Below are 14,690 nucleotides of genomic sequence, written 5' to 3' on the forward strand. Positions count from 1 at the left end.
CAACCAGAGGGAAAGTATTTCAGTGTGGCATAATAGAAAGAGGATAGGATTTGATGACTGAAATTCTGAGAATCTCGGTCTCACCACTTACTAGCTGTTTGACCTTAGGCAAGTCATTTAACCTCTGAGTTAGTTTCCTTATGTGTAAAATGAGAATGACAATAAAAATAATGATAATAAAAATAGCTGTTCATCCAATTTCATAGCATTAATTTAAGGAGGAAGTGTGATAATGGGTATAAAAAAACCAAACCAAACCTGTTGCCATTGAGTCGATTCCAACTCATAGCAACCCTATAGGACAGAGTAGAACTGCCCCATAGGGTTTCCAAGGAGCAGCTGGTGGATCAGAAATGATGACTTTTTGGTTAGCAGCCAAGCTCTTAACCATGTGCCACCAGGGCTCTGATAATAGGCATAGAAATTAAATATCTATACATATGGTTGTTGTTATAGTGATAGTTATCTGTCTGTCTGCTTTGTTTACATGAAAAAGGGCAAGAAGTGCCAATAGACTCAATTGTGCTTATCCAACATTTGGACCTTTGTCCTTTGAACTTAAAGAGGCACTTACTGAAAAGTGGAAAGGATTAAGAAGTTTCTTCAAGATTGATGACTTAAAGTTTCTATGGGGTCTTTATTTCTTTTATCTTTTTCAGGATAAATGTGGGTATGTGCTAGATGCTTTACCAAGCAATTTAAATCTTGTTTCCTGCCATTAGGTATTAATATCAACCGAGGCCTCCTGTGCTTGGGAAATGTAATCAGTGCTCTTGGAGATGACAAAAAGGGCGGTTTTGTGCCCTACAGAGATTCCAAGTTAACTCGATTACTTCAAGGTAAGCCCAAAGTTCCTCTAAAAATAAGAGAATGATAGCACTGACAAATCAATGATGGAACATGTAAAAAGCCAGGTATTTGGACTATCATATACACAGCTATCTAGTTGATAAATAGGAAAGAGAGCTGTTGTCAGCCAGGCTTCTAAGATAATGGAAAGGTGTCTTCCCATATGGCTTTGAGTTCCAAGATGTCTGTAGAGTGTCACCTGTGCTTAGTACTGTGCACCTGAAAATGAACTTGGTTACTATTTTTTTAAGTATTAGTGATGCTAAGCAGAATACCCTGGAGAGTTGAAATTCACCTTAAGGGGGCATCCTAAGAACGTTTAATTCCAGTAGTGGCTCCTAATTTATTTGGGCCAGGCCCTAGTTGTTTTAACCTGATTAACTGCCGAAATCACACTGTCTTTCAAGAATGGGGGCAAGATTCTAAACTATATCATTTTACACATCAGACAGCTTAGTGTTTTCATACTGATGCAAACAGAAAATTTATAGATTTTTTTCTTGTAATTCTGAGTTTGAAGTAGCCAACCCAAATAGACAGTTTTGCTTGCATCCTACTTGTTAATTTCAATTCCTTCCATTGTTGTTTTTCAGATTCTCTAGGAGGTAATAGCCATACTCTTATGATAGCCTGTGTGAGTCCTGCTGACTCCAATCTAGAGGAAACATTAAATACCCTTCGCTATGCTGACAGAGCAAGAAAAATCAAGAACAAACCTGTTGTTAATATTGATCCCCAGACAGCTGAACTTAATCATCTGAAGCAACAGGTATAAGGGACTTAAAATTTGATGGGAAAAATTACAAATACATGAGTGGAGTGGTAAAGCTTCTGTCTCTCAGTTTCTCCTCTATCAGAAGTTTAGAGATGTTTGTTAGGCATTATGTTAGTTTGGGGACATCTTAAAGTAACTACTATTAACATGTTTGTTGTCCATTTGAGATTCGGGGGTGGCACTGGAGATTTTACTGATAAACAATTGAGTGGTGAGAAATGAGGCAAGAGAGGTAGGCAGCAGCCATATCCTGAAGGCCCTTATGTGGCTTGATAAAGAATTTGGAATTTAACCTGAAAGCTATGGGGAGCCATTGAAGAGTTTTAAGTAAGAAGGTTACATGATAAAATGTGTGTTTTAGGGAGATACTCTAGCAAGTGTCAAGAAAGTGGATTAGAGGTGGGATGACTAGAAGTAGGAAAATAAATTAGGGTGTTAAAATGACCCAGGTGAGAACTGTGGCCTGAACTAAAGACAGTAAGCAATAGAGATAGAGAGAAGGGAACAAATTAGAAAAAAAAAAAAAAAAAACAGTAAGTAGAATGTATAGGGCTTCCCGTTAAAAAAACCCATTGCTGTTGAGTTGATTCCAACTTACAGCAACCCTAGAGGACAGAGTAGAACTACCCGATAGGGTTTTCAAGGCTCCGGTCTTTACAGAAGCAGACTGCCACATCTTTCTCCCGCAAAGCAGCTGGTGGGTTGGAACCACTGACCTTTCAGTTAGCAGCTGAGCGCTTAACCACTGCTCCACCATGTTTCCTTGTATAGAGCTTACCTTGGTAACAAATTTGATGTGGGAAAAGAAGGATGGGGGTGGAGAATCAAGCTTGAATCCCAGGTTTCTTGTTTGGACAACCAAGTAAATGGTAGTGCCAATCATTGAGTCAGGGAATACAGGAGAAAAAAACAGGGTCAGAGAAAAAACAATGATGAATTCAGTTTTGGGCATTTTGAATTTGAAGGATTTCAGGGGCATCTAAGTAGTAATGTTCGAAATGTAGCTTGCTGTATGGGTCTAATGGAGCGAGGTCTGAGCTGAAGATACAGATTTGGGAGTCATCAACATTTAGATGATATCTGAAGTTATGGGATGGATGAGATCAAAGAGTGCCTGGCACATTAAAGGCACTGACTAAATAGTTGTTGAATGAACGAATGGCAAAAGGGGAAGAAGGCCAAAGACAGAACTCTGGGGAACACCAACATTTAAGGAATAAGAAAGGAAGAGAAGATAACAAGAGAGACTAAGAAGGAACAGGCAATTAATTAGGAAGAAAATGAGTGGTGTCATGGAAGCCAAGGGAAGAAGTTTCAAGGAGGGTAGTCAAAACATAAATTTGCAAAGAAGTGTAAAGTAAGATAAGGATTGAAAAGTATCCATTGATTTGTATCAACAAGGTGATCTTGATGAGAACAGTTTCAGTGGAATGATTAAGAGCAGAAGGCAGATTTTTGTGGGGTGAAGAGTGAAGAAGTAGAGTCAGTTGATAGGCTCTTCTTTCAAGAAGGCAAGGTGAGAGAAGGCAGTAGCTAGGTAGAGACCCAGGGTCAAGGGATGTTGGTTGGTTGGTTTTCAAAATAATGGAGGAGACTTGAACAACTGGAAGAACCAGTTGGGAGAGACTGAAACTGGGAACAGGTGCTATTGATAAAGGGTGGTTTCTAAGTAGTTGAATCTGGAGCATGGAGGGGGATGGGATTTGGTTTAGACTTGCCCCCAAGACTAGAAGAAAAGGACAAGAGACATTTAGAGGGAGGAGGAAAAGGGAAATTGAGGGATTTTCAGCCTGATGATCTTTATCTTCTCAGTAAAGTAGGAGGCAAGGTCATCTTCTAGGAGTGAGCAGGCAGATAATAGGATAGAGGGCTTGAGGAGACTACAAAACCAAAACCTGTTGCTGTCCAGTTGATTCCAACTCATAGCGACCCTATAGGACAGAGTAGAACTGCCCCATAGGGTTTCCAAGGAGCAGCTGGTGGATTTGAACTGCCAGCCTTTTGGTTAGCAACCGAGCTCTTAACCACTGCACCACCAGGGCTCCTGAGGAGACTACAGAAGGCTTTGAAATCACTTTTAGCAGGAATGGAAGAAGAGGTAGCTGACTAGAAACATGAATTTGCATTGGTATCAATTTGACTGTCTGTGCAACAGCTTGGTAGCCCTGGTAAAGGAGCTGGAAGTCAGGCAGTTGGATTGATCAAGGCTTGTGGGGTCAAGTTTTCTTACCTTACAGGGTATAGTACTCTTTCCACTGGAAATCTAGTGTTTCCCAACTGTCCAATGCTCACTCCCTCCCTGGCCTTCCTTCTCAGTGTTAACAATTACTATTCAGTTAATCTGTTTTCTTCCTTCCCATTCTCCTTCACTCCTAGGGGTCACTGTAGAGAATATAAATAATTTACTTGTCTACAGTATCATTTGAGTTATAAAACACCATACTCCATTCTGTCCTATTTTCTTTCATGTTTATTCCTTTTGGCAAAAAAGCTCTTATTTCTATTCATGCATTCACTCCAACAAATATTTATTGAGCACTATTTTGTGCCAGGTACTGTGCTAGGGATACATTGTTGAGCAAAGCAGACACAGTTCTGCCTTCATGGAACATATTGCCTAGTGGGAAAGACAAATGCTAAATATATAATCACACCGATATATAAATATAAGCTGGAATAGTGCTATAAAGGAAAAGAGCAGGGTGCTATGAAAGTATGAAACAGGGTTTTCTGTTATCTGTCTAGTCTGGGAAGGCTTCCCTGAGGCAGCAACATTTGAGGAAGAGGGTTCCAAGGAGAAAAAACGGCACATGTAGCGAAGTATAGTGGTCAAGAGCATTGGCAGTACAGCCAGACTGCCTGAGTTCAAATTATGGCTCTATAACTGTAGGGTAAAGTATTTAACTTTACTCAAAGTAGTTTTGTCTTTGCCCTTGTTTCCTGAGAGAGAACTCTAAACCCTTGGAATTTCCTGAGTAATTGAGGTGCCATTGTTATCTAAGGCCTCCAGACCACACCTGAGGGTTTGTGCCAAACAGTGGGGGCTGGCCTGGCCATAACCCAATCAATCATGGCTCTATAATGAGTCTTCAATAAAAGATCTGGACACTGAAGCTCCATGGGCTTCCTGGTTGGCGAAAGACATCGATGCACATGATGGGGGATAACATGTCCCTTTATGGGACATGGAAACTTCACATTGGGAGCCCTCCCAGACCTCACCCTATGCATCTTTTCATTTGTATCCTTTTTGCTGTAATAAAACTGAATCATAAGTATAGCACTTTCGACAAGTTCTATGTATCATTCCAGCAAATTATTGAACCCGAAGGAGTAGTGAGGAGCCAGCAGGTCAGAAGTGGGGATGAGGGGAGGGGCTGAGAACCACTGAGCTTATGGCTGGTATCTGAGGGGGTAGAGAAAACCCTCAAATTTGTAGCCAATCCCTAGAGAAGGACATCATGCTTGATAAAGTAGAAGGCAAGTGAAAAAGAGGAAGACCCTTAACAAGATGGATTGACACAGTGACTGCAATAATGGGCTCAAACATAGCAACAATTGTGAGGATGGTGCAGGACCGGGCAACGTTTCCTTCTGCTATACATAAGGTTGCTATGAGTTGGTACCAACTCAATGGCACCTAACAATAACAATAACAAGTCAGAAGTAAGGCGGGGGATGGGGAGAGGGGGCTCCCAAGCTTATGGCTGGCACTGAAGAGGTAGTAGGAAAACTCTGAATTTGTAGCAAGCAGGTAAGAAGTGAGGGAAGCCCTGAGGACTCCCAAGCTTGTAGCTGGCATCTGAAGTCTTGGGCTGACTTGGCAGTCTGGAGGACAATGTCCTTTAACTTGTGAGATCCAACCTAACTCCAGGTGGTTAGGATTAGAGGAAGAAGTGCTACATGGGCAGCTGGCATCAAAAGTGGGAGAGAAATAAAAAGTGGGGATTTTGATTTATGTTGATTATTGTCTTCATAGTTGGTGTCAAAAAAAGTGGACTTGATTTTTAATAACTCACTAACTGTGTACCTTGGGCAAGTTCTCTGTACTTTCGATAGTATTTAAGATTTGCCTTAGATTTCATAGGCATCAAGTAAAATTACCTTACTGCAAATTGTGATAATTTAGCTGTAAAGGAATACCTTTTGATTGGTGACTAGCTGATTATTTTTCTTTGCTTCTTCCAGGTACAACAACTGCAGGTCTTGTTGCTGCAAGCCCACGGAGGTACCCTGCCTGGATCTATCAAGTAAGAGTCAAAGAATAATTTTAAATGTATGTTTTATTTTTTGTTACTAGGTGCCATCGAGTTGGTTCCAACTCATAGCGACCCTATGTACAAAGAAAGAAAGACTGCCAGGTCCTGTGCCATCCTTACAATTGTTGTGATGCTTGAGACCATTGTTGTAGCCACTGTATCAGTCTATCTCGTTGAGGGCCTTCTTCTTTTTCGCTGACCCTCTGCTTTACCATGCATGATGTCCTCCAGGGACTGGTCCCCCCGAGAACATGTCCAAAGTATGTGAGACGAAGTTTTGCCATCCTTGCTTCTAAGGAGCATTCTGGCTGTACTTCTTCCAAGACAGATTTGTTCATTCTTCTAACAGTCCATAGTGTATTCAATATTCTTCGCCAACACCATGATTCGAAGGCATCAATTCTTCTTCGATCTTCTTTATTCATTGTCCAGCTTTAACTGCATATGAGGCAATTGAAAACACCATGGCTTGGGTCAGGCGCACCTTAGTCCTTAAAGTGACACCTTTGCTTTTAACACTTTGAAGAGGTCTTTTGTAGCAGATTTGCCCAATGCAATGTGTTGTTTGATTTCTTGAATGCTGCTTCCATGGGCATTGATTGTGGATCCAAGTAAAATGAAATCCTTGATAACTTCAATCTTTTCTCCCATTATCATGATGTTGCTTACTGGTCCAGTTGTGAGGATTTTTGTTTTCTTTATATTGAGGTGTAATCCATACTGAAGGCTGTAGTCTTTGATCTTCATCAATAAGTGCTTCAAGTCTTCTTCACTTTCAGTAAGCAAGGTTGTGTCATCTACATATCGCAGGTTGTTCATGACTCTTCCTCCAGTCCTGATGCCTCATTCTTCTTCATATAGACCAGCTTCTCAGATTATTTGCTCATATACAGATTGAATAAGTGTGGTGAAAGGATGCAACCCTGACATACACCTTTCCTGACTTTAAACCACGCAGTATCCCCTTGTTCTGTTCGAATGACTGCCTTTTTGTCTATGTACAGGTTCCGCATGAGCACAATTAAGCGTTCTGGAATCCCCATTCTTCGTAATGTTATCCATAATTTGTTATGATCCACACTGTCTTTCTTGGCATAGACAGGTGAGCACTTCCAGCGCTGCATCCATTTGTTGAAACATCTCAACTGGTATTCTGTCAATTCCTGTAGCCTTGTTTTTCACCAATGCATTCAGTGCAACTTGGACTTTTTCCTTTAGTACCATCAGTTCTTGATCGTGTGCTACCTCCTGAAATGGTTGAACATCAACCAATTCTTTTTGGTATAACTGTTTCTTCCAATAGTTGTTTTTACCTAATATACTGAAGTTTCTGGTAACACTTGGTGTCAAGGTAGGGATCTTACCAAAGTTTACTGACTGTTTAGGACTTAGCTAGTTATCTTTAAGGCAGCCTGGTATAATAGAAAGAGATGTAGAAGAGATTCTGGCCTCAGATATTTAACTGGAATTCTGTGAGGAAGAGCTGTTTCTTCTCCCCCACTTATTTGATTGTTTACTTACATCTGTATAGACTCATGGATATTTGTTTTATTCTATGGGTTAACATCCAATACTATCATTATTTATTTATTTTCTTAAATTGTTCCTGCTTTGTCCATTAGGAGCTCCTTCAGGTTGGCTCTTAAGTTTTTTCGACAAGCCTTCATTTTTCTTGAGCATTTCCACAGACATTCCACACCCATCTTGTATTTTCCTTGCCTCAGTCTTGGAATCAATCATATGTCCGACGAGCCCTGGCTTTTTCTATTGCAGAATGGTGTTTAGAAACCAAGATCTGGGCACTAAGTATGTTCATTATTACTGGGGTATCACTGCTTCTAGGCCCTGGCGGCAGATAGAGCTAGGAAACATATGTTTATATATATGTATGTATCTGTAAAACTGAGTTTATTCTGATACCTCTGATTCCAGTCCAACACTGAAGGGTTCAGGTTCATTTTAGCCTTCCTCTTATTTATAACTTCTTTCTCCAACAGTGAGAAACTTTTCTCCACTAGTGAGAAAATCTGCTCTCATTATCTGCAATCTCTTATTTGTCCAATTCTAGTATATACCTAGAGTAGTTTCAGAATTGCTAGCCCACATCCCTGTGAGAAACACTTTTATGAACAGATTATAGCATTTATGTACAGTTCTTTTTGTCTTTACTTTTAGAGTATTCAGTCAAGATATTGTTTCCCACGGTTGCTGTTTATATTCCATTTTAGATTCCTCCTACATCTTGGTTGGGTAGAAAGAATAGAATGAGAACAGTGTAGCAGGGATGAAAAGGGAATAACACTTCTCTGAGTATCACTCTGACTCTTAGATCCATCATAATTTTTCACATTCCCAAAAAATAAACAAGTAAAACATTTCATATAAATGGTATCATACAGTATGTGATCTTGTTTGTGTGACTTCTTTTATTGGTAATGTTTTTGAGATTCATCTGTGTTGTAGCATGTATCAGTATTTTACTCCTTTTTATTGCCGAAAAATATTCCATTGTTTGGATATACCATATTTTGTCTATCCATTTACCAGTTGATAAACTTTTGGGTTGTTTACACTTTTAGGCTATCATGAATAATGCTGCTGTAAGTATTCACGTGCAGTGTTTTGTATGGATATATATTTTCATTTCTCTTGGGTAGATACCTAGGGGTGGAATTGTTGGGTCGTATGTTTAACTTTTTAAAAAACTGCCCAACTTGGTTTGTTTTCCAAAGTGGCTATACTGTTTACCTTCTCGCCATGCTTCTGGATTTTGATTCATACTTAGAAAGCCTTTCCCTACACTAAGGTTAAAGAGGAATTAACCTATGTTTTCTTCTAGGACTCACATGGTTTTTATTTTTAAAATTTCATTTATATTTCAGTTTTCCATTGAGAATTTATTCTTGTATGTGGTATGAAGCTGCTTTCTTTTAATATCCTCATTTTCAATAGCTGATTTTTTTTCTGATTATAGAAGTGATACATTGCTTCTTGTAGTACATTTAGAAAAGTATGAAAAATTAAAAGTACCATAATTCCATCACACAGAGATGACCACCCTTCTCTGTCCAATTTTCCCCATTTGGGCAATTTAATCCGGATTCCCTAAGAGTGTTGAATAAGGAAAACTGAGGAAATCTAGGGTCCCTTAGTGATATCAAGGCCTAATCTCATTGTACTCATTTTAGAAGCAATTGACCCATCTTCCTTCCCTTTTAATTTAGCACAGACCTGTTGCATGTAACACAAGACTAATGGGAATCACAAGACTAATGAAAACTATTTGAAACTTCCATCTACCTAGAGTATACAATAGGAAATAGTTTCAGCTGCAACCTGTTGCCGTCTAGTCATGTCTGACTCATAGCGACCCTATAGGACAGAGTAGAACTGTCCCATAGGGTAGTTTCTAAGGAACAGTTGATGAATCAAAACAGTTGAACTCAATTGTTCAATGAATTACAGAGAAATAAAGATGCAACTCTTTTTCTCAAAAATGTATATTTATATTTTTAGGGCTATGTCTTAAGGCTTTTTAAAAAATGTGCATTTTATACATAGAAGTATTATTGCTTTTAGTCTCTGGATCATATTTTGTTTTTGAATGTGTGTCGTTGAAATTTTTGTATTGATTTTCTGCTAGTGTTTCAATTTACACATGTTCAGGTAACTTGAATTCTTAGCATTAGCAATTAAATAGCATGTGGAAGAGAAAGCATTGGCTTTTCATTACATTTTCTTTTTCAGTCTGATCTTTGCCTGTCCCTGTTTTCTGCTTTACTTTTTTTTTTTTTCTTTACTCTAAAAGCCTTTCCCCATCATATTGGCTGTCCCATTTCATGTTGTGGTCCTATACTGCTTTTTTACAATCTTGCCACCAACTCTTTTTTTTTCCTTACTACCACAGCTTTTAAATCTCATATTCTCTGCATTCCTCTAGTACCTATGTCTGTAGTCATCAAAGTAGTTATGAGCATGGAATCCCAGCTTCACCACCACCTACTAGATGTGTGACTTTGGGTTATTTAACCTCTTCGTGCCTCAGTTTTCTCAACTGGAAAATGGGGATGACAATAGGACCGACCTCATAGGGCTGTTGTGATAAATAAATTTAATATATGTAAAACATTTAGAATAGAACTTGGCACATAATAAGTGCTATACAAATGTTATTAGTTGTAGAGGTACTTAAATGTTCAAAGATTAGCCTCAAATTGGCAATGAATAGCCTACTCCTAAATGTCAGCAACTGACTTAAATGATTCCTCCATTTAGAGGAACCCTAGAAATTTTGAGGGGAAAAAAAACCTCTTGAGCTTGCCAACTTGTCAGCTTATCCACAACATGAATGATGCATGGAAATTTTCAGTTTAATAAGAACAAGGAAATTGGGAAACAGAGCAATCTAAAATAACACTAAATTTTACCAGTGATTTATTTTTGTAAGTCAAGTTTTAATCGAGCATTCCTTTGTAAGAGTCTTATTTAATTCTCAACAGTCTAATATGAGATCTTACTGTGTGGCCTTGCTATTAACTGTTTGATAAAGAACAGGCCAAAATCTTCTATAAGAAATCTTAGAGGTCTTAAGCTGGGTGAGAGGGCATCTACTCTATTCCTGAAATCCTTTTCTAGCCTTTATTGAGATTGAGAACGGCTGTTCTCAATCCTTTTTTTCTCTCTATCATAGCCTTGATGACTATTCATTTTTCTTTTCAGCCTTCTTCAGATCAAATCTTCATATTTCCTCTGGTTTTTTGTTACCAGCCCCATTTTCAAATCTTTTGAACATTTCATGCCAGTGGATCAAAACAAAACAAAACTGCACTTCTTAACTTTTGATTGCTCTGCTTCATTAGTCTGGAAATGATATCAAGTAATTTGCATAACTTCCAAAGGTTCTTACTATGTGTAGTGCTTCACTCTATTTCTGTCTCTCCCTTCCACTCCTACTTGAAATGGACACCATTGTCGCCACCACCCACTCTAAGCAATTTAAAATTGATAGACAAATGAACAGAAGGCAGGTCATCAGTTTCAAGCAAGACAAGCATTGAGACACCAAAACCAACCAAACCTATTGTCATCAAGTCAATTCGGACTCATAACAACTCTATAGGACAGAGTAGAACTGCTCCATAGGGTTTCCAAGGCTGTAGTCTTTACAGAAGCAGACTGTCACATCTTTCTCCCACTAATGGCTGGTGGGTTTGAACCGCTGCCATTTTGGTTAGCAGTGAAGTGCTTAACCACCGTACCAGCAGAGCTCCTTAAGTATTTAGAAACCAAAACCAAACAAACCCACTGCCAGTCAAGTTGATTCTCATTTGTAGCGACCCCATAGGGTTTCCAAGGCTGTAAATCTTTACAGAAACAGACTGCCACATCTTTCTCCCGCAGAGTGGCTGGTGGGTTCGAATCACTGACCTTTTGGTTTGCAGCCGAGTGCTTTAACTACCACCCCACCAGAGCTCCTTAAGCATTTAGAGCGGGGTGCTTACATTTACTAAGAATCATGAAATTTGCTTTAGTGGCCAGTCATCATTTTAACTTTCTGACTTCTTCAATGCTCTTTCCCTAAACTTTACAGTAGATAGGTAATCAATTTATGCTGATCAGGTTAAATTTTGACCCTGAGCAGTTTCACTTCTACCTCTTTCATACCTCTTACTTCCCTACTTTACTAATTTTTAATGAAGGAGTGGGGGTGAGAAGAAGAGACAGAGAACATACATTTTAGCTACCAAACCCAAAACCCACTGCCATCAAGTAGATTCTGACTGATAGCAACCCCATAGGGTTTCTAAGGTTGTAAATCTCTACGGAAGCAGACTGCCACATCTTTCTCCTGCGGAGCCGCTGGTAGTTTCGAACCATCGACTTTTGGGTTAGCAGTTGATCATTTTAACCACAGTGCCACCAGGGCTCCTTTACCTCTTACCTACATGACACAAATAAAATAATCCTAAACCAAGAGGCCAAGGGGCAGAGGTTAGTCATTCTGTTGCAGCCATATCTGGCTCTGAAATATTACCTTCATCTAAACCATTAGTTTGAGGTATTTCAGGGATATGTTTCTTGTTCATCCAATATATTGCCTGACTAGGAGTTTAGATTGAGCTGGATAGACTTTTCCAGACTTCTGTGGGATAATTTTGGCTCAACCCCTACCCAAAAGGCCTATGGGATATATTTTTATCGATTTTTGATATAGGTGTTATCAATCAGGTATTTTTCTAATATGTTAATTTCTTTGTTTTAGTGTGGAACCATCAGAGAATCTACAGTCTTTGATGGAGAAGAATCAGACCCTGGTAGAGGAGAATGAAAAATTAAGTCGTGGTCTCAGCGAGGCAGCTGGTCAGACAGCCCAAATGTTGGAGAGGATCATCCTGGTGAGGCTCCAAGACTAAATATACTAGCAGTCTGGACATTTACTAGCTTTACTTTCTGAAATATTTAACCTGCTTCTCATTATGAAAGATAGGTATAGTGAAATAAATGAATTAGTATTACCATATTATCCAGGGAGCCCCTCTGAGGTAAATATATGGACTTGTAATCAAACATACAGAAAAGTTGAAAGAATTATACAGTGAACACCTATATATCTGCCACAAAGAACTATGTGAATCCCATTTTAAAATAGATTTGTTCTGAAATACCAGAAGGGAAAGAACCAAGTCCCTCTGTCACCTTAAGTCCTGGCTAATCTTACCATAATACCAAGTAACTGTCCCTTCACTAAGATACCAGTCTTAGTGAAATTGGTTAATTTTCAAGTAGTGGATCACTGTGTAACTGATTACACTAGTTCTGAATCCTACCACCTGTCTGATAACCTCCTGGATCAGTGCACGCTGGCTCTGTTACTAACGTTTTTCTACTTGTCTAAATACAGCTCAATATTTGATAGCACAACTATTGTCAGAAGCAAAAATGAATTTCCACCAAAATGTAATTGAACATCTGTAACTTACATACTTTCACTCATCAGTGCGCTCTCTAGTCAAGGAAGGGTAAGCTGCTTAAAAATTTCTTTAAAGGGACCAAATCCTGCATCCATTGTGTTGTTCATTACTAGCAGAAAGGTAAAAATGGAATCTACAGGATTTTTACACACATTTTTTGTCTCCAGTGGTGTGCTTTACACCTTCAAAGTGACTCTGATAGCTGTGTTTCACATGTTTGTTAGTGTGGATGACATAACTGACAATACTTGTTATGCCAGCCACATACTCATCTGACCTTTATAAGGTTATTATGATGACTGCCTGATAGGCTTATTGTTTGGTGTCCTGTCCAAACTTCATGACAAACACGTTTTTGTCCTATATAAACTCTCCTTCCCAATTCTTTTGCAGTATCCAGCATGTTCTAGATACTGTGATTGAAATAAAACTGAAAATAGCAATCACCCTTCCCAAAATGTAGCTGCCCTCTGCCATTTCTTCTTTCTTTATCATCATTCTTGTGCTTCGCCATTTTTCTTGCCTTGTTTTGCTAAAACTAGCCTACCATATCAGATAGTGTAAGTTTTTAAAAATCTCAGCTCAAATTCAGTGTGAGGCCCTTATGCTGGGGCTAGGCAACATTGTGGTGTAGGAGGCAGTTTAAAGTAAGTGTATTTTTACAAATAGCAGGGAGTAGCATGCCAGGAGATGTTGCTTTTCACCCCAGTTCCAAAGTGCTTTGTGGAATTAAGGCTTCACAGTCTACCCCATAGTCTGAGCTTCATGGCAAGCACAAGACACAGCTGCTTGGATGCTATTTTTAGTAGCTCATGTTGACTGAAGGGTTAATTTCCATGACTCTGTTAAAACACATTTTTCACTAAATAACCAAAGCCCACTAAATCCTCCATTATAGCAAAGGAGCCAGCCTCTCTACCTAGGTTTTAATCCATAAAAGTAGGAGAGAAAGCATAATTAGGTGAGGCTGTTAGGCACTGCTGCTGATGATCTCCTGGGTCTTTGTTGCAGACAGAGCAAGCAAATGAAAAAATGAACGCCAAACTAGAAGAGCTCAGGCAGCATGCAGCGTAAGTTTCCTACCAGATGTTTGTTAGTGACCTATACCATCTTAGTATATAATCATGGATGCTCTGACCTCTACAGTGTGATTAACCCTTAGGTTCCTTTGCTTGAATTTTCAGCTGCAAATTGGATCTTCAAAAGATAGTGGAGACTTTGGAAGACCAGGAATTAAAGGAAAATGTCGAAATAATTCGTAATTTGCAGCAAGTGATTACTCAGCTATCGGTAAGCCAAATATGGGCAGTGTCAATAGGCATATATTGTTTTCATTTGTTTCTCTCGATGCATATAAACATTTCTAACTCTGTGCCTTTTGTAGAAGCAACTAGATTGTGAACTGCTTAAGGACAGAGAATCAAGAATCATTGGATGTTATCTGAATATTGAATTTGTTAAATCAGAATACCCGTAGGTTACATATGCAACAACACATTAATATTTCAGTATTCTAATCAAACACCAGAAGCAGCAATATGGCAGTACAAGATTACCTGGATAGCAAGAGCAGCAGTCATTGATTTGCTGTCCTCTAGGTGTCAGCTAATTTAATAAGAGGCCTTGTACCATACCCCAATTTTAAATAAGCTAGAGTCTGACAGATAGCTCAGAGCACTCAGGGAATATCATAGCTGTCTTTTATAACCAATAATAAAAAAATGTGAATGATTGTTCTGCCATAAATTGGAAAGCGTCCACTTTTAATTATTTTTAGAAGTGTTATAATAGTTGGGGGTTGTGCGTGTTTTTTTTTTTTTTTCCTTTTGGGCTGGG

The 14,690-nt window shown here is 39.0% G+C and overlaps 1 protein-coding gene across 1 annotated transcript in view; it reads left to right on the forward strand.

Moving 5' to 3' along the window:
• The first annotated feature begins 581 nt into the window (after nt 1-581).
• LOC101355970 (chromosome-associated kinesin KIF4A) overlaps nt 582-14,690 on the forward strand; it is a 102,198-nt gene continuing 88,089 nt past the window's right edge. Inside the window, exons 1-6 of the mRNA XM_023734663.1 lie at nt 582-839; nt 1,443-1,618; nt 5,813-5,874; nt 12,146-12,278; nt 13,866-13,924; nt 14,039-14,144. Coding sequence (XP_023590431.1) covers nt 665-839; nt 1,443-1,618; nt 5,813-5,874; nt 12,146-12,278; nt 13,866-13,924; nt 14,039-14,144 — 711 coding nt within the window. The 5' untranslated portion in view covers nt 582-664. The remainder of the gene's footprint in view (nt 840-1,442; nt 1,619-5,812; nt 5,875-12,145; nt 12,279-13,865; nt 13,925-14,038; nt 14,145-14,690) is intronic.

This window comes from Trichechus manatus, unplaced genomic scaffold (assembly GCF_000243295.1).
Source record: "Trichechus manatus latirostris isolate Lorelei unplaced genomic scaffold, TriManLat1.0 scaffold00070, whole genome shotgun sequence".
Taxonomy (NCBI): domain Eukaryota; kingdom Metazoa; phylum Chordata; class Mammalia; order Sirenia; family Trichechidae; genus Trichechus; species Trichechus manatus.